General features: G+C 51.6%; 1 protein-coding gene across 1 annotated transcript in view; it reads left to right on the forward strand.

Moving 5' to 3' along the window:
• The first annotated feature begins 2,776 nt into the window (after positions 1-2,776).
• Positions 2,777-19,605, forward strand: part of ST8SIA2 (ST8 alpha-N-acetyl-neuraminide alpha-2,8-sialyltransferase 2) — a 28,491-nt gene continuing 11,662 nt past the window's right edge. The window contains exons 1-4 of the mRNA XM_032195067.1: positions 2,777-2,951; positions 16,405-16,467; positions 18,392-18,520; positions 18,989-19,246. Coding sequence (XP_032050958.1) covers positions 2,848-2,951; positions 16,405-16,467; positions 18,392-18,520; positions 18,989-19,246 — 554 coding nt within the window. The 5' untranslated portion in view covers positions 2,777-2,847. The remainder of the gene's footprint in view (positions 2,952-16,404; positions 16,468-18,391; positions 18,521-18,988; positions 19,247-19,605) is intronic.

Raw genomic sequence — 19,605 nt, forward strand, 5'->3', positions numbered from 1 at the left:
ATCTTACAAATGAGACATAAAATTGAGGCTCCGGATGCTTATGGACCCAATCCTGCAGCATTTATGCACCTGTTTAAGTTGAATCATGTGAGGATTTGCAGTGGATTGAATGTGGGGAATGACTAATACTTGAGGAACTATGGCAATTGCTCCAAAGCAGTTTGCAGTTCTTCAGGATAAAGAGCAATGCATAAAGCTAGGATGCATTATCTCCTCCTCTGCCAACTCTGTCTGGAATGCTCTAAAGGATGGACTCAGAGCAAAAGCAGAATAAAATGTACTCGCCTGCAGCCCATACCTGATACACTCATTTCTTGCTATCCCTACCGTAAGGCTCCTGGTTGAGCAGAAGTTGGCCGTCAGCAATGCAACTAAATGCACCAAAATCACCAGGTTTTCACCATGGAGTTGCACTTGATGTTACAAAGCCTCGTTAATTGATTACAACATGATTCAGCAAGCTGCACTCTTCCTGACTCTTCTCCATAGCTTGCTGCCTCTCCATTCAAAACCCGGCTGCGCTCCAAGGGTCTTGTCCCTGTGTTTGAAGCCCGAGCAGCTGAAGAATGACCTTTCTCTCTGACCTACATCTTTCATAGGAATAAAGCAACAGATGACACCAAGTAGAGGATTCACAGAGCTCTTTGTGCAAGCCCCTACAGCGGAGCTCCCCAGTGAAGGGCATCAAGCTTAATTCTCAGCAAACCTTGCAAGGAGGCTTTTTCATTCCACTTAATAGCAGCATTTCCACCGACTTATGCAGGAGCAGAGTCAAATCCCAGCGTGTCTTTTAACACCAGCTACTCCTCGGCAGAAGGAGCATCTCAGCAAATTGGACATCCCTGCCTCCTGTGAGGGGTTTCTTCCAGGCAAACCCACTCCCAGAATGATCCCCCACTTTCTGCTCAGCCTCCGTCGGGCTTTCTGTTCCTGCACGTCGCCACCGTGATTGGCAACCGAAGCAGAAAGATCAGACAAAGGAAGGCTGAGGCACCACCTGGGACGGAGCTGAAAGAGATGCAGGAGCAGATATCTCCATCTGCCTCCTCGAGGCTTTGTGGGGCTGGGATGCCAGCTGCGGTGTGGTGCTCACGGATCCCAGGGGACTGCTGCTCTGCCCCGCTGCATCTCGGGAAGCCCTGATGGCAGCACCAGCACCACCAAGGTCACCTTCCTCATCCTCAGGCAGGTCACACTGCTACGACACTCCAGAGTACGGTGAGATAGAGGAGTCCAGAAAGGAGAAAACAGAAGGAAAATGAGTGTTTTCTCAGATGTATGCAGAAGGTAAATTATGGGGGTACTTACAGTACCTAAAATCACTTTCTCTCCAGGGGCCTGAATATGCTCTGTTAGAAAATCTGCATATGAGCCTGTAAGTTTGCCATCTATGCTACAGTGTAATTGTACCGGACTCACCTATGTTGTATTTTTTACCTATAAATGTGACGGCGATATGCTTGTCTCCCCTTCCTACAAGAGTTTCACCAATACCCAGGAAAGCAAACCTCCCACAATGGGCTCTTTCTCCCATTTAATCCAGATAAAGAGGAAAGTCCTCCACGGAGGGCGTGCACACAAAACCCACGTTAGGCACCCAGGAGTATAGGGACACGCTCTGCCCCACTGCAAAGCACCTCGGCACCCCTGCGAGGAATCACAGGACACGACCGACAGCCCTTCTGTGCCCTAAGCGTGGCACTTCTGTGTTGATGCATAAAGCCATGCACAAAAGGGAAAATGGCAGCTTTCCAAGTGGCCCCAGTTAATAGCTCTGTTTTGCTTAATGGTGCCTCCCATTCAGACTAAAGATGCTGTTTTAAATATGTAAGCAATTAGTATCTCTCTCTCTCTCCCTCTCTCGCAACACATCTGTGCTTCTTCTATCTGCTGCATTACAAATCTGCTGCGTCCCTCTCCAGCTCGGCGGCGCGTGTAGCGCCAGATATCCTGGTCCTCAGCAACTTTCTGGGCTGCAGGAATTACAGCTGGCTGCGGAGGTGCTCCTGCCTGGCCCTGCTTAAGCCCTCAGCACCACCGTCCTCTCCTCCTGAGCTGGTGCTGGGCTGATATATAATAGGGGTGCAGGGAAAGGGACTTTTTGGTCTGGTTTTGGCCATTCTTTGGGTCAGCCTGATGTTTTTTCCTTCTTCCCACCTGCCACTTTCACACACTTTTTGTCTCCCTTTCTGGAGAGGAGCTGCAGCCTTTTCTCTCCGTACCAAACCGCAGGCTGCCCATGGGAGCGTGGCGGGGATGCACCCAGAGGTTTCTGCTCGGTGAATTCTGCCACAATTAATTCTGCCTGTTCAAACTCCTGTCTGATTTTGGGAGTCACGGCAGGGCCGGTGTGCCGTTTATGGTACACAAAGACTTATTGTTATCACATAGTGAGAGGGGTAGGTGCGATTAGTTACCGAGCACCTCTATGTGCACAGCGCTTTGCGACCCCAAAAGCCCCTCTTTAGGAACAGATGCGTCCACCAGCATCCCTCCAGCCTCATTTAGAGCAGACCCCCGGGCTCCCAGGTGCTCCGCAAGGCATCAGTGGGGACCCCACAGGGGGGACATCTCCCCGCGGGGCGCTTCCCCGAGCGCCCCCCGGCCAACTTTAGCAGCGGGGGGCTTTGGGAAGCAGCCTCCTCCCTTCGTCCCCATCCTTCACCTCTCTCCCTTTCCCTTCCCTTCCCCTCCCCGCACCGGGCGGGGCGAGGGGGAGCTCGGCGGGCGCCGAGGGGCGGAGCGGCCCCGCCGGGGGGCGGTGGCGGCGGTGCCGGGACGCGGAGCCGCGCTCAGCGCCCCGCGGAGCGGCTCGGCACGGCTCGGCACGGCTCGGCCCCCGGAGCCATGCCGCTGCCGTGCCGGGGCTGGACGCTGGCTTTGCTCACGCTGCTGGTCGGCTTCCTCATCTTCGCCGACATCTCCGAGATCGAGGAGGAGGAGGGCAGCGGGTAAGGAGCCCCCGCTCCGCGGCGCGGAGGATGGAGGAGGAGGAGGATGGAGGATGGAGGAGGAGGAGCGGGGCTCGGGGAGCGGCCGGACAGTTTTCTTTGTCTCCTGCTCTGCCGGCTCCTCGAGCGCCCAAGTGGGCAGGGAGCTCGCTCCGCGCACCGCGCAGCCGGCGGCAGCCCCGGGAGGGACCCCCCGGGACCCCCCCCCCAGTGGGACGGGACGGGACCGGGTGGGATGGGGAGATGGGGCCGGTCCCGGTCCCGTTGGGGACGTGGAGATATCGAGCCGGGTCGGGTGCTGGAGCAGGTGCCGGTCCCCCAGAGGCACGGCATCCCGCTCCGGGTTGGGGTGCTGAGCCGGGTGCAGGTCCCGGTGGCGGTGCCGGAGCGGTGCCGGCCCGCTTCGGGGTGTCAGAGAGGGGTTGGGGAGAGGGGGCTGCGGCTCGGCTGGGGATGGAGGGGCGAGCTGCATCCCGGGGGGCTCGGTGGGTCCGGGTGGGCGTGGTGGAGCGGGTACCCTGCACCCTGGGGCGGTGGGCAGGGGCCGGTCTGCAGGGAGCTAAGGTGAGGACCCGTCCATGGGGAGGGAGAGAGGGAGCAGGGACAAGATTTGGGATGGGTGGGGGGTGATGGAGAGCACTGGGAGAGCTCAAGCTGTTTGGCTGTTGGGTCGGAGGCTTTAGGATCGCGTACCGCTCCTACCTGGGGCGTCCTGTGTGGCAGGGACTAAGGAACCCTAAATCTGGGAAGAGGAGCAATGCCCTACCCGCCCCATAAACCCCATCTCGGAAGGCTGCTTGGTAAATGAGGGAGTGAGAGGAGGAAGAGCGGAGAGGAGGGCTTGCATTAACCCGAGGAACTCACTGCAGTAGCATGGGAAAACAAGTCACATCGCTGTAGGAACAGGGGGTGCACTGGTGGTGCCAAAATGGCATGGGGTCCTTCTTTCTGCTCAGGACTGGGTGGAATTTCCTGCTGGAGTAGCTCAGAACAAACACCTAGCACTCAGCTAAAACTGTAAATGAAACGCGGTGATGTTTGTTGTTGTTTCATTGTTGGGTTATGCCGGGTGCCACGGGCTAGAAGTGCTCAAAGGTCAGTAGCCCTGTCCAGAAACATCCAGCACCAGGCTGTAGGTTACCAGGCTGGGCAGATTATTGCTCTGCTACGAGCTGATGCTGCCTATACAATAAGAAAGGAAATGAAATGCTTCAGGAGCATCCTCCCCATCGGACAGGCTGCTCCGATCCCCTCGCTTTCCTCCCATCCTCTTTTCCGGCTTTGGCTCTTTCTTCTCCCTCCTCGCCTATCTGCTAGATCTGCCTGCTAGAACTTGCTGTGCCCTTATTGAAAATCTATTCTGTTGTGTTAGTTACTTGTCCTGCTCTTCGCCCAGGTTCATTAGAGACTTCCAGGTGTTTTTTGGGTTTGGTTTTGTTGTTTTTTTCCCCTCCTCTCTTTTCTGTACGTGTTATGGAAATTGGATGTTTGCTGGCTGCTTATCTCCAAGCCCTGGCATCTGAGTTTGTTGCTGTAGTTCTCCAAGGAAGTACTGCCAAACAGTTCAGTGGCAGAGACAGCAACAGGGTCAGATGAGTTCTGCAGGAATATCGAGCAGCCTCTTTCATATGGCGTTTCAGCAAGTGTGGGAGGTAACGTGGGCAGGAGAGGAGATCCCTGTGCCCCTGGCTCAGACCCACTCACTGCCCCAGGGACTGAAGGAGGCTTCCTATGATCTGGTGCCCTCTGATACATGTGTATTAGTCCCAGACCAATTTATTTTCTTTATAAATAAGCTACCACATCAGCTGGGACACACGGACACCCAGAGCAAAGGTGAGACTATATTTAGAAGTCACCACGAAGTAGGACAAACCGACCCTTTCTCCTCCTTTCTCCATTCCCACCCACATCTTTTCCCCATTGCATGTCCCAAATCCCTGAAGTAGCCTATGTTTGAGCTCCTTCATCCCAAGCTCTGCTCATCGTACACCCTTGACTCTTAGCACAGGAGCCTGTTACAAGGAACACCCCATCCCTGCGTGCAGCCAGGGTGCTGGTGACAGCCAACACGATGCTGTGACCTGGCTGAAAGACATTGCTGGGGAGAAGTAGCAAAGTTGCAAAGAGTGAGACAGCCCAGGAGATGGTTATGGTTTTTCAGCTTCTGGGGCCACGTGCTAGTGGCATCTTTTCCAATCAGGACTTGTAGGTAAAGGGGAAGACAAAATGCGTGCCGTGGTGTAGAGAAACCGCAAAGTTTTCTAGGAGCTCTCGGCATTCCCAGAAGGGAACAGTTCCACCCTGTTACAGGTTTGGAAGCCACTGGCTTTTTGTTCAGCTCTCTCCCAGGTTGGGAATATCCAGCTGGCAGATGGTTTAGCTTGGTGTCCTCTCCCCCGATCCCCTGGCACCACCTCGGTGGTTGGCATGGCCCTAAATGGGAAGCAGGGGGAAGAGGCGGGCAGAGACCCCTGGCACCGAGGGGCTGGGAGCTGCAGGCAGGTGCAACTCTTTTTTTCTTTTTCCTTGGCATCGAAACACTCTCTAATTATTGCGAGGAGCGAACAGCTTGCCCACTTTTACACATACCCTGCCCCCTGCCTGCGATTTGGATTGTCTTTGGAAGGATCTGCCTCGTACGGGTAGGAACAGGGGGAACATATTTCTCTCACCTATGAATACTGAGAAATCGAAGAAAGAGAGAACAAAATGTTCATTAGGTACAAAGTAAAAATGTAATATTACTGGCAAATGGACAAAAAAATTAAAAAAAAAAAAATCATGCTGTTTGCCCAGACAAAAAGTTCCCAGCATCACAGGTGAAAAAGGGGGCTTGGAGCCGAGAACATCTCTGCCTGGCGGAGCTTCCTGAAGAAGGAGACTCCTTAGGAAGCAAGCATCTTTGCTCCTCCAGATACTATTATCCCTCCTCCTGCAGAGGGGAGAAGCTGAAACAAAGAGGCTAAATGACAGTGCTGGGGCAAGGATGGAAAATCAGCAGTTTCTGGGGCCCGGCACTGTGCTGCTCTCGCTAGCCCCTTCCTCTCACCCATTTCAGCACGGACACCCCTCTTCCCACCTGCTTGGAGCCAGTGCTCAGCAGTGGTGGGGTGCCAAAGGGGAAGTGGATGCGCTTGCCCTCGCTCCTGTCCCACCGGGGTGACATGTAGAGGTTTCCAGCGGTGACATGCGGACGTTTCCAGCGGCGTGGCCACGTCGGTCCCCAGCAGCCACCCTCGTCCCGGCCGCTGAACTTTTCCTGCAGCCCGTTGGCGCCCGCCTTTCCCCGCACCGCTCCGTGCACAGCTCTTTGTTTCCCCAGAAAGGAGACAAAAGAGGCATTCGGAGCTGGCTTGGGGAATGCAACAGCAATCGCTGCCATTTCTTCATCCAGCCCAGGACAGGGGAGCGGGCCAGACCTCTCCTGCCTTCTGCGGAGGCAGACAAAGGAGTGGGATAATTATTGGGAAAGCGAGGGGGATAATTGTTGGAAAATTCTGCTCCTTGGTGGCGGTTTAAAGGGACTCTTTGTTATGCATCTGCCGTAGCGGTTCTGCAGGGGTCCGGCTGTGTCCTGATTGTCTGTAGAGGGAGCTGGTGACCCGCTGCCACCAGGTGACTTCTGGAATTAGCTTGAGCCATCTTAGGCAGCGCTTGACACTTGGTAATGGGTCGGACTTAATATGAGTCAACCTTTTTCTCTGCTAGTCCGGACCACACGCCTTTCCATCCTGATTACAACAGGAATCATATCCTGCTCTTTGAAGTGATGAACTGGAGGATTAAATATTGTTGGCCTGCCCCAAAGCTTGTCATCAAATCACCACGTTTCCAACGCCTGCCTGTCGAAGTCTCGGGAGAGCCACAAAACAGCTTTGCGTCCTCGGCGGTGGCTGATGTGTTTGCTCTGAGTGGCCTGTAGCATGCTACAGTCATAACACTTCTTGTCAAGGCTGGTCCATCGACTATAAACATCCTGCTGAAGTCCTTCGGGCTGTGATTTATTGCACCTGACCCGGAGTCAAAGACTTGCTCTACACCGGAAAGTTTTGCTGAAGAAAAGTGCCATACTCTACCAACCCCAGCTTTTGTGCGCTCACACAGCGGGTGCGCAGGAACCAACAATTACCTGGGTGGGTCTGGAGGAGGAGCGCCTCTCCGCAGCACAGATCCCACGGACACCAAGTAACTGTTCATGCAAATCAAGTCCATGGAGAGGCCTTTGTACTCGTTGGGTATGGCAAGGCTCTAACAAAAGCCCCGTGACGCATCGGGCTGGAAAATAAAAGCAATGTTGGAGCACTGATTTGAATGAGGAAATATTCGGTGTAGGCTTTGATTGCCACACTCCTGACAATACCTCCAGCAGCCCATTTTCAGGTTGGCTGCAGAGCTCCCCTTGCTCCCTGTCAGCACTGCTGTGGCACAGAAAAGCCCCATCTCCTGTCGAGCCATGGGGGGAGGAGGGCAGGGGCGGCTGCCACAAAATAATGGGCAAAACCCCCGTGCTGCTGCCTAGGGAAGGTGAAGGGAATGAATCTTAGCTTATTTCCTCAAGCTGAGCCTCGAGAGGACAGCAGGAGCAGTGGTGCCTGCAGGAGGGATGAGCAGCAGGACGGGAAACACCAGCAGGACCCTGAGCTGTCCAGTGGAGCAAAGCCAAATCCAGCGCCAGGAACATAACCAGGCCCTCTGTGGGGTTTTCATTACAGCTGGTGAAAACTTCAGTCCAGGCCTGCCCATCTGTTGCCTGCAAGACCCCAAGGAGGGGATTTCCAAGGTTGCCCATGAGGGGAGCAATGGCAGCAGCCCTCTGGCTGCCTCTCCAGCCAACTCTCCTTGGGCATGGAGGTGCCGGAGCCACAGCCGGTCCCAGCTGCAACAACCAGAGTGCCGAGGAGACAAAAGCCACCCCGATAAGTGCTACAAGTTTCCCTTTCACCCAGGTGGGCTTTCTTTGTCCAGTCACTAACCCTGCAAATGCACCATTTAAATCTGGAAGGGAATGGACACTGATAAAAGGCTTGTCTTGTCTTTTTTTTTTTTTCCTCTTATATTCTGTGCTCACATGCCTGCAGCAACCGTGGTTATTCTGCTTGGACATCTGTTCGTCTTTGCCTACCTGCATGCCAAATGTGCTTCAGATCCTCCAGAAAAGCATTTAACAGGAGCTCCTATACCTTTCCCTGGGCTTCCCGGTTATGAGTATTTTGGTTTTTCATCCCTAAGAGCAGAATTACTCAAATAATGCATCTACAAGCACCGTTGCTATAAAAAAAAAAACAGTTGTTTCAAAGCCAGGCTTCCTCTAATTGCCTCCACCATTTGCTTTCCTTGGGTCTGGGTCACCTTCAGCAGCAAGAAATAAACCCAAACCACAGTATTAGACAGTAATTATTTTGCTTTTTCCCTGCTGTCCTTCCCCAGCTGGCTCTGGAAACCAGGGAATTCCCTGTCCTAGCAAATTTACCGTGGGAGCAGACTTTGAAGTGTCCTTCAGCAAACAGCATGGCAGAGCAGGCTGGTGTCAGCAGCTCTGCCCATTGCAATTCAATAGCAAGGAAAAAAAAAAAAAAAGGAATCCTTACAGCTCTGTTTCCTTTGTGCTCCCACTGTAAATCTAAGCAAGCCCTTTGCCTTGGCTAAGCAGCAGCCTTGGTGGTGGTGGCCTTGGGATAAGCACCCTCACCAGCAGCACTGCTGGCACACTGACTTCACTGGTCTTGCTGTTGAACATACACAGGTCTCTTGTTTGCATGGTGTTCAATTCATCGAGCTGGTTGCTTTTTCACAGGGTCAGTTCTTTCCAAAATTAAGCGCTAGACTCTTGCTTGTTGCTACTGCAAATGAACTCCTTGTCATCGCACATAGAAACCCACTGGAAATAGCACAAACAAACAAAAAAACCCACCAGGCTGGCCATCTGCATGCTGAGCACCCTGTCCCTGCCCGCCGAGCACTTTCCATATGCAGGGCTGCTTTTAAAAGCACGCACTGTCACCGTCACAACAAGGTTTTGGTGTGCTCTTGTGGCCTCCCTCCCTCAGACAGCATCATGGCAGGCTCCAGGCATCCCCGATCGAGGGGTGGTTGTCCCACCACCATCCGTCACCTCTGACCCAGGTGTCACCATCATCCTTGGGAACATCAGCCAGCAGCTATGACTGGGGACATGTTTCCCCTGCTAAGGTTAAGCGTTGTCATCAGACATCCCCTACACCTTCTCAGGCACTCAGAAGCACACTCGACTGTCGCCCAACAGCTGCTCACTTGGTAATTAAACTTCTTCCTGCTGCTGTCTGGATCTCCACAGCGTGGTTTTGTGAGACAGGGGAAGGGAGAGGAGGCTGAGCTCTGAGATAACCACCGTTTTTTCAATGTATGGCATCTGGACACCATGCTTGGGGGAATAAGTCCTTGCAAAGGTGGCTCCTTTGCTGGGGAATGCCTCTGATGGTGGGCAAATGGCTCAGGTGTTTGCTGACCGTGGGGTGCAGCTCTCACCTGGGTGCTCCTGGTACCCAACATCACGTTGAGGATGTTCATACAGAAAATCTGCACCAAGAGGATGTCACTGCCCAGGAGAGGTCCTCAGTGTCCACGCTGACAGTGGAAAAAGAAAAACATGAGACCCTGAGTATCCCAGTGAGGCTGGGGACCCTCAATCATTTCCCAAGGTACGTGGCACCCACAATGCTACAAGAGCCGCTGGGATTTCTGCCCTTTAGGACAAGGATGCTCAGGAAGACAGGATCTCCTGCAAGACTGATGCTCTACTGCTTGTGCTCTCTGATAGCTCTGCTCAGTTGGCTGAAAAAAAAATGATCTCAGGAAGAACATACAGTGTAGACATGGTTTTTAAGTAGTGACACATTTGTCTCCCTCAGCTCTTTGCTAGGTCTTCCCTGGACTCTTGGTATTTCACCTTCTCCCTTCCAGAAGGGGAAAATTAAATCCACAGACAACAACCCTGACCCAAGCCCCTCTCTGGATGTTTTTACCCTGCTTCAGAGGCTGTTTCTTTGCTGGATGTTTCACTAACATAGCCAAAGAAGCTGGAGGAAGGAATAAGGCCTGCCGGTACGCAGGACGGGGAGAGATGAAGCGTGTGACATTTCATCCCTGCGAGCACGTGAGTGTTTTGTCTTTAGAGCAGCGATAAAACAGGAGTGTCACGGGGTAACGGAGTCAGGCCATGCTGACATTGTGAGGAACGTGTGTGGATGTGAGACCTGACACTCTACAGGTGCAAGAGAGACAGAGCCTGTGAGCCCCGGACCCGCAGACCCTGGGGGGCAGCAGGGACCTTCAGCGTGCTGCCAGCATCCTCCTGCCCCTCACAGCTCCTTCAGACACAGACTGGGATTTAGTGGTGATGCTCTGGTTACCCCAGCACCAAGGGATCCCCAAGCAGCACCCTGGTGATGTGCTGTGGGTGTCCCTTTTTTTTGCCTCATGTCCTTTCACCTTTGGAGCTGTGCCTTTCCTGCTACTTCTGCACTGGTTTTGTCACGTAAGCATTTCAGCCTAATTGGCTTATCCCTATTAAGCAATAGGTGTCTCTGTTTTGCAAACTCATGTGTCTCAATTCCTGTGCCCTCGGCGTACACTGGCAGTGATTGCACACAGTGATTTGCAGCCAGGCAGAAAGCTCAGGGCCAAACCCTGCTCTCATTTCCACAGGAGCTGATGCGGAGCCATGGTTCTGCCTGGCACATGGGGCTGCTTCGATGCTGAGCGCCTCCAACCTTCCCCTTCCCTCGCGGGTTGTGGGGTAGGTGAAGTGATGGAGGTGGGGCTGTAGCATGGGAGGAAACAATTAAATTAGAAAGGCTGGTTTGTACAAGACAGACAGACCTCCTTTTACTCAAGAAGGCTGATAGCAAGTGCTATGAGCGGCAGCGAGGCTGTCGGCTGGCACTTCGTCACCGAGCCTCCCAACCTTGCTCCCCAACTAGTGAGGCAAGGTGATGTTCTTGGATCCCCTGGTACAGGCACGATCTCTGAAATGTGGTTGTATGACTCGATAGAGAGAGTGGAACTTGGAGCTGCAAAAATAGCACCTGATATTTAGGAAGTTTTTGACACCCTGGCTGCCAAGCTGTGACAATATGAACAAGTGAGATTTTAAACACATCGAAGTGAGATTTCAAATGTCTCATCAAGATATATTGCAGGCTCTTTCATCTAGCAGACAAATGCTTTAGAAATTTCCTCCAAATTAATCCCTAGAGAGGAACCTTGCTCGCCAGGAGAGTGCATGCTGGCAGGGCTGCCCAACGGCCACCGCTCCTCTTAATCGCAGTCTCCTTCACACCCTGGCATGAAAACCTCAAAAGCAACTGATGAAATGTCACCGGGAATGATGGGCAAGTCTCAAATGTCCTGGCTCCTCCTGACATGATATAAAATGTGATATGGGGCAGTGAGTGAGAAATGAGCCTGGCAGCTGGGTTTCTGGTGCGAGGGGAAGACTGGGGCGGGCAGGCAGTGTTGCGTGCCAGCATCCCATCTCCAGGGTCAGAAATGGGGTCGATGCCATCATTCCTCACCCAATTTTGGCTTTAGTTTCCCATTTGGCTGTTGGCCGATGTTGTGGGCCTGCCTCCCTCTGAATAGAGCATTCCCTCTGCATGTTTTGTCTCTTCTGCGATAGCGAGAGCAGCTCATCATGTGGATGGGCTTTGACATGCTCCCCTCAGCAATCAGCTGAGCATCCAGCGAGAAGCCCCCAAGGGGACTGGCTGATGAATGCGACCTTCTGCTGGTCTCAACACAAACCCCAAACTTCAGGGGAGAGGAGGGAAGGTTGAAGCCTGTGTCCTCGTCCCAGTTTTGCAGCACTGGCCTGAGTGAATCCTGACCCTGAAGACCCCTTCCCTGAGGGCTCAGGGAGCACAGGGCTTATCTCGAAGACTGCATTTCTCTTGGTCAGAAGAACGAATTCGGTCACTTCATGGGGCAGCCAGAGGACATGAGCCCGTCTCTAACATGGTGGTGTGTGGGTGCCAGCTGGTCCCTGACACCCCAAGGTCTGGCCCACCTGCATGCACGTTGGATTACCTATCATTGCTAGCATCAGCAGAGCTAAAGTGTGTCAGGCTTTGGAGGAAGGGTGTTATCTACGTGTTTGTAGTTCGTTTCCAGTGACAGCTTCCAGTTTCCCTTTCCCCAGACCTTCTGGTGGCAACAAGCAGGTCGGCCTGGCCTGCAGGGTGTCTGTCAGCACCCTGCTGGCATTGCCGAGGCCGGGCATCACGCCTGTGATCAATTCCTGTGGCCCTCTGTGTTACGTGTGTTTTCCCTCAGCCAGCAAGAGCCATGCTCAGGAAGGGCAGGAGGCATCTGCTCCTGTCCTGGGCTGTGGACCCGTCACCTCTGGTGTCACAGGCCAAGCCGCTTCCCTGCCACCATCCCAGCCTTAAAGCGAGGATCACAAGATGCTCCTAATGCAAAAGAGGGCTGTGAAAACTCACTCAGTAGGTGTTACTCATTTGCACTCCTCAGATAAAACTGTGGCACTCCAAGCTGTCTTTCTGAGGAATTCGGATGAATAAATTTTGTTTAACAATCCCCCTATGGGTTATGGTGCTGTTACTACTTCTGCTTTATGCGGAGGAGGGAGGAGAGGGGAGCTGGGGCAACTTGGCTCATCCCAGGTCAGGAAGGCTCTGGCAGGTTTTGTTCTAGAAATGCAAATGCAGCTGACTGGGTGCTTGGATGTGGCCAAATTGTGTAGCTCACATATTTGGACCATCCATGATTCTTGTGCCTGCTTCCCATGTGCCCTCTGCTCTGGGGAGAAGGAGGAACATGAGGTGGGTTTTGTAAAATACCCACGGCAAACACATTTTCAGATTTCTAAGCTTGCGAACAGGGGTGTGCAAAGCCTGCTTTTAGAGACCCAGTCACCCAAAGAAGCTTTGTGACCTACTTGTTCAGTCAGAGCAGCTTTGATTCCATGTATTGAAATTGCTGGAAGCAAGACCAAACTGCACTGAGCAACAATTAAGAGAATCATTTAAGAAGTGGACAATGATGAAAAGGGAACCAAAACCCCTAAACAGCCCATTCATAGACTGTGAATGGAAAAGTCTTTGCATACCTGGTTTATGAGGAATTATTCATCCAAGAAAATTTGGACCTGAACCATAAGACATTTTTTCATTCCTCTCTGATATATGAATCAGTGTCACTCTAGAACTAAGCACAGAATATTTTGACCTATATAATATCTTAGACAGTCAAAATTCAGCTTGAAAAATCTTACAGCAAAAATGAGAAAGGATGGCATAAGCCAGTAATAAGGCATTATCGCATATAGATGCAACTTATCGCTGGAAAACATCCAAGCCGAAGTCAAAAGAAGAGCGTTTTGTAAATAATAGGATTAGGAAGCAGGTTGGTACTTTGTGGGGCTGGCTATACAATCAAACTGATAACAGCTAGATTAATAAAGCAATTCAATCTAAACACGCTGTAGCACCAGAAAGCTTTTCAAAATCAATGCCTATCAGTGCAATTTTAATCGAGGCTGGTCTTTGCCTTTTGAAGCCAAGAGATTTGAAACTCCAGGTCAGTAAGGTGTAATAAAAAGCATTGTGTTTGTTTGTTTGTTTGTTTAACATGTGCCTCTTAATTACTACCTTCCATTTCTTAAAGTTTTCCTCTTCCCAGGTGGGACTGGAGAGGTGGTACAGCAATAGTAGCTTGGCTGTGTTGGTAGCTGTGGCAAACCCTGGAAAATGTGGTGCTTGGCTAAACTGGGGGCATTTTGAGCAACTGGTGTGCCTGGCTGGTACCTGCTGGAGGGCTGAGAGAGACCTCTGGATGGGGGAATCTTCCCCGTGGTATCACAGCTCTCATTGTCCTTGGTTGTAGAAAGGGAGATTGTAGGGAGAGTGTCCAGAAGTTGCAGTGTGGGACAGGAAGGATGGAAAGGCCGGTGGTTTTGAGGTCACAGGAGTGTTTTAGGGTTGACTGGACAAGTGGAGAGCTTCAGCCAAGTATCATGTCCCAGTCTCAGGCAATCTCTGTGGCTTGGAGAGAGAACCCAAGCCCAGTGGGGGGAGCAGCATCCCTGCCAGCATCTCAGGAGCTTGCCAAGAGCATCCCTGCTGCCTTTGGGCCAGATGCTGGCTAGCAGAGCCCTGCTCACTCCTCCACTGCTGAGCTGTCCCTTCCAAGTTCGTATATGACATCAGTTCACTGCCATAATAGGGTACAGATCATATAAATACCCACCCAGGGAGGAAGGCAGCATTTTCTTGCCCTCTTGGGTGCCTGAACAGGACAGCCACAAGAACACTTTGTGCTGTTTGCATTGAATGCTTTGTGCTCTGTTTGCATTGCAATATTTTGAAAACTTTTGCTTTTCACAGTGGAGGGAAAATGAAGAGCTGACCTCTCTCCCCACTGCCTCCACACACAGCGAGCTGGGAGCTGGGCTCCCAGATCTTCTTCCTCACATCCAGCATCACCTGCCCGAGCAGCTGCCTGAATTTCAGGAGAAAACATGCACAGAGCTGTCACTGGGGGCATGTAAAGCTTAGCTTGGATAAATGCATTTGAATAACATGTTGTGATGCTTCGGATCAGTCCTGCTGTAGCCACAAAAAGTGGATGAGGTGGGCACTAAGAGGTCTTCTCCACTTCCAGATTTCTGTGATTTTCCCCCCCCTTTCACAGAGATTGTGAACCAGCACTTATTCAGAGAGCAACATTTCTTTTTTCTAAGCCCTTAATCCAGTCCCTATCTCTCTTACAGCAAGTGTGAAGGAGTGTGAATCCCATTTGGAAGGCTCCTTCAGAGGAGACGTCTCTGAAAGGATGCGTGGTTTGCACGCTAATCCAGCCTGCTCCCACAACCCGCGGTGAACCCCATTAAAGCAGAGGCTTGTTAAATGCCAGTAGGCTCTAGGAATAAGCCAGTCCTGCTGTGAAACAGCTTGCTAGCTCTCAGGTTTGTCAGAGGAAAAAGGAGAGTGTTGGAGGAAGAATCTCAGTGGCTTGGCCATAGAATGGGCTCCTGTGGGAGGGAGGGAGGGAAGGGACAACCATCACAGCTTCTCCAAGGGTTTTATATTATGCAGTGCTGAGGGTTGCTCTCAGCCTAACTAAGGGGTTTACATCACATCCCACAAGCCTGAAAATCTTTTTAATGCTACCAAATGGCCATGCTCACTATTTCATTTGTGTCTAATACATTTGGGATCTTTTTAGGACTGCTAGAAATACCTGCTCCTGAGATACATTTTCATTAAGGGATATATTTCCAGGTAATAATATTTCTGCTGGAAAAGAATTTGGTTCTCTTTATGAGCGTGTTCATACAGTTGTCTGTACAATGGAAACAATAAAACGGAGCAATGAGGACGTGGTGGCTAAAATGTGTCTGCCACTGAGTGTCACCAGAAAGCAGGGGACAGATTCTTTGTGGCCTGCTTCAAAATAGCGAGCTAAAGCAAGAAGGGGCTCTGCAGCTAAATGCAGAACAACACTGGGATTTGTTTAACCAAGGATTTATGGGCCATATGAGTGACACTGGTTTCTGAAGAGGCTTGGTTCCACCTATTTTAAAATTATAGCAACAGTCCAGTGCCTGGTGCTGGAAACGTGGGCTCTGCCTTCCCACAGGTCCTGCTCAGGCAGGTCTGGTGCCCATCCTCGTGCAGGGCTGCCTGGCTGTGGCAGTGACAAGGCTGTCCCTTCAGGTCCCAGCTCCAGCTTGCGAGTGACCCCGGTGAGTTGGTCTCGTAGCTTCAGCCAGGTCACACCGAGGGTGGAGACCAGGGGCTTCAGGGCACCCATGGGACCGGAGCAGGTTGGAACTGGGCACTGGGTCTCTTTTGGATCACTGGAAACTGGGAGAAGGCACACGGTGAGGACAGGGTCTCTGCAAGTCATGCAGGAGGTTGATGGCTCATTTGGGATAAATGGAGACATTGGGTGATCTCAGTTGAATCCCAGGATGAAGCCAGAGGCATGAATCCCGGCCATGCCATTCCATCAGTCCCCTGGAGAAGGACAGGGAGACATCCCTTGGAGACCTGGAGTTGGAGGAGACCTTCTCTAGGCACAGCTCCCACCTGATGCGTAAAAAAAAAAAAAAAAAAAAAGAGTTGAGATGTATTTAACGCAACCTGTAGGCTGCACGCTGCTTTGACAACAGAGACCAGATGTCTTTGATGGCTGGTTAGAGAGCGCAGGTATTATTAATTGGGTTGGTTAGGAGCTTTTTGCTGTAATGGTTTTACGGTCGCAGTAGGGCAGCAGTGACGAGGGATGTGAAAAGCCCTTCACAGGCATCAGGACATCTCCGTTCTGGATGGGGTGAGATGCGAGCCGTGTCTCAGTTCAGAGCCCTTCGGAGCAGGATCTCTTGACTGTTGAACAATGCTTGGCAAAGAGGAGCCGGGTTTATAAATAATGCATTTCCTTTGTCTTGCAGGAGTTCTGGAGGCAGAGGTACAATCAGATCAGCTGTGAACAGCTTACATAGCAAATCTAATAGGTTTGTAAATTAGATTTTGTGTTCATTTGTTTTTGCTGTAAGGCAGCTATTAATCTGCTTCTCCTCTTTGCTGGATAGTGCTGGTCTTATTTAGCAAATGTATCTGTTTCTTTTCACTTCTGCTTTGCATTTTCTTAATCGTTTCTCTCCCTCCTTCCCCAGCTCAGTGCAATAATCATTTGCAAATAACCAAAGATCTGCAAGTTGCGGTGATTGAGAGAATGAGAAAGAGAGAGTTACTTATGGTGAAAATAAGTCAGTGATAGAGTTGCCATTTTCGTAGTTTACTGTGTGCTATTAGGAGGGAGAGAGCTTGCTTTGACATCAGAACCCCATTCGGTTTTATCGTAATGCAGTTCTGTAACGTCGCTCCCTCGCAGAGACATTTCATGGCATCACAGCCTCATTCGGTGCCTCTCTGTGTTATTTTTACGATGATGTTGTGTCATCCCAGCGCTGCCAAGTTGTAAAGCCCAGCGACACCACGCAAGAAAGAAAGAGCTGTGCCATTCTGCAACGGTGTCACAACACATCACCCAAACACAGAAAATGGACAAAACAACAACAAAAAAAAATCATAGTTATTCCTCAGATTCCTTTACCCTATTTCCTTTAAGGTTTCTGACACCTCATAAGTAAGCTTTGCAAGGCATGAGACAAAATAGCAAAACGCAGGATGGGAAACAACCTCCACTGGAGGCAGCCTCTGGAGAAGGTCCCGTAGCATTTGGTATGTACAAGCACACACGAGGACACTGACATCTAGCCTCTATCAACACATTTCCCTTCCTCTCTGCAACACTACATAGTTTGAGATGTAATGTGTCCTCAGGAGCACCAGCCTTGGGCTGGAGATGTGCTCCCAGGAGCTACACATTGCTGTGAGCCTGAGCCACCAGCTCTGCCCCGTCTCTCCCTCTTTTCCCACCCTGGGCTTTACCTGCCTTTTATGAATGTATTTATTTACAAACTGTTCCCCGGCTGGAAAAAGCCCTTTGCACTACAGAGGGAGATTCCCTTCAGCTGGTAGCAAGTGCTTTGGCTGTGTGTTTTTCAGAGCGCTCTGAAGTGTGAAGGCTTTTTCGGGGCTGCAGACACATGCACAGCTTCTTGATGAGATGCTTGGGTATTCTCTTTGGAGGGCGGCTGGCTGAAATCAAATATGCAGAGGCTCCCTTAATTTATGCCATTTGATGTAAATTGCACTGAAGTGCTGGGGCCTATTTGCCTCTTAGAGCAGGGATTAAAAGCTGGGGTCTCCCAGTGATCATCTCCAAACCCCAGCATGAGTGTATCTGGCTGTTTCTCATCCCCCTGCTCATTGCTGGGCATGGAGCAGGCAGGATGGATGCTGAAATCATTTTGTTCTTTTTCAGTGGGGAAAAAAAAGTTACCAGCAAGCCAATCTCCCCCTGTTTGGGGTCTTTGTAGTGAGTACCCAACCTCACAAGCAGCACCCAGCAGCTCAATTAATTCATTTCTCCATAGGGCGAAGTGCAGGTTGTGCTTCCCTCTTGAGGTTTTTACCCACCCCAGGAGCTGAGGGGCTCAGCTTTGGGGTGCAGCCCATCTTTCAGTGACATTTGGGGCTCCGCAGGGCTGTGTGTGTTGTCTGCCAGCCTGTCTGCAGTGTGCTCGTGTCTCCCTGTGCATGCGCTTCTCCGGCTGGATGTGTACAATTTTGTTTTATGTAAACCTGTAAGTATGTGTTTGTGTGAGCGAGCAGGTATTTAAGGATCTGTGTCGGCTTGAGCGTGGCGGAATACAAACAGGCTTTCAGTTCTCGTTTAGGTAATAACTACAATTTTGCTTTTCTGATGAAGTTTGAATTCCAGCAGCCACAGCCGAAGACAGTGATTAGAAATGCCATTGGGATGCTAACGGATCCTGTCTCTCTCCCTCGCCCTGTCTTTCTTTTCTCTAGAGCTGAAGTAGTAATAAATGACTCTTCGTCTCCAGCTGTTGTTGACAGAAGTAATGAAAGCATTAAGCACGACATTAAACCAGCCTCATCCAAATGGAGACACAACCAGACACTCTCTTTGAAGATCAGGTACTGGTAATTACCTATAGGACAAGAGACAGATCTGGTCCTCTCCAGTGCAAGCTGGCAAATTGCCTCTGTATATCATCTAAAGAAGTCAAGGAAGAAATAAAAGGCTTATCTCCTGCTGAGCTAGACTTCATATCTGTAAGCGATCGCTTGGAAATGAGTTCCCAGCTGAACCAGCTGGCCCTGCAGCCGTGAAACGCGGAACATTCGAGCCCCCAGTTTCCAGGCCAAGTGCAACTGGTGTGCAATGCTGGTGTGCCCAGGGGGGAATGCAGAGACCCCACTGATGGTGGGCCAGCCACGCTAGCCTGCTGGAAGGGCTGGATGGGGCAGGAGAGGGCATTAGGATGGAGACAGCTATTTGGAAGCTGTTCCTGCAGGGCAGGCAGGAGACAGAGTTCATCTTCTGCGTTACCCAAATCCCCTCTGTACCTGAGCTGATGGGGCTGTTTTCTTCCCTGTCCCCAGGAAACAGATCTTGAAGTTCCTGGATGCAGAGAAGGACATTTCGGTGCTGAAGGGGACGCTGAAGCCGGGGGACATCATCCACTACGTCTTTGACAGGGACAGCACCATGAACGTCTCGCAGAACCTGTACGAGCTGCTGCCCCGCACCTCGCCCCTCAAGGGCAAGCAGTTCCCCTCCTGCGCCATCGTGGGCAACTCCGGGGTCCTGCTCAGCAGTGGCTGCGGCCCCGAGATCGATGCACACAGCTTTGTGATCAGGTAGGGGCTGCATCCTGCCGTGTGGTGGGTTTGGGGGGTTGGAGAGGTGCAAGCATAAAGTTCACCAAGGCGAACGCCTTGCTGTGAACTCTTCCAACCACTGCCAAGCGCTCCTTGCAAACACAGCCCATGTCTTCTCACCCTGCTGTCCCCAGCACCCATATCCTGTGTCACACTGCCCCATGGGCCACAGTGGCAGGTCCTGATCTCCACCGAATTCCCTCCCTAAGATGCTCGGAGTGCAGAGGAGGAGCGCGCCAGCCCTCCCATCCATCCCCAACACCCGTGTACATCCGCTAGCTGAGGGGCTGTGGGAGCCCGCTGATGATTTATGTATGTGCAGACATTTGCTTCCTGGC

This window comes from Aythya fuligula, chromosome 11, assembly GCF_009819795.1.
Source record: "Aythya fuligula isolate bAytFul2 chromosome 11, bAytFul2.pri, whole genome shotgun sequence".
Lineage (NCBI taxonomy): Eukaryota > Metazoa > Chordata > Aves > Anseriformes > Anatidae > Aythya > Aythya fuligula.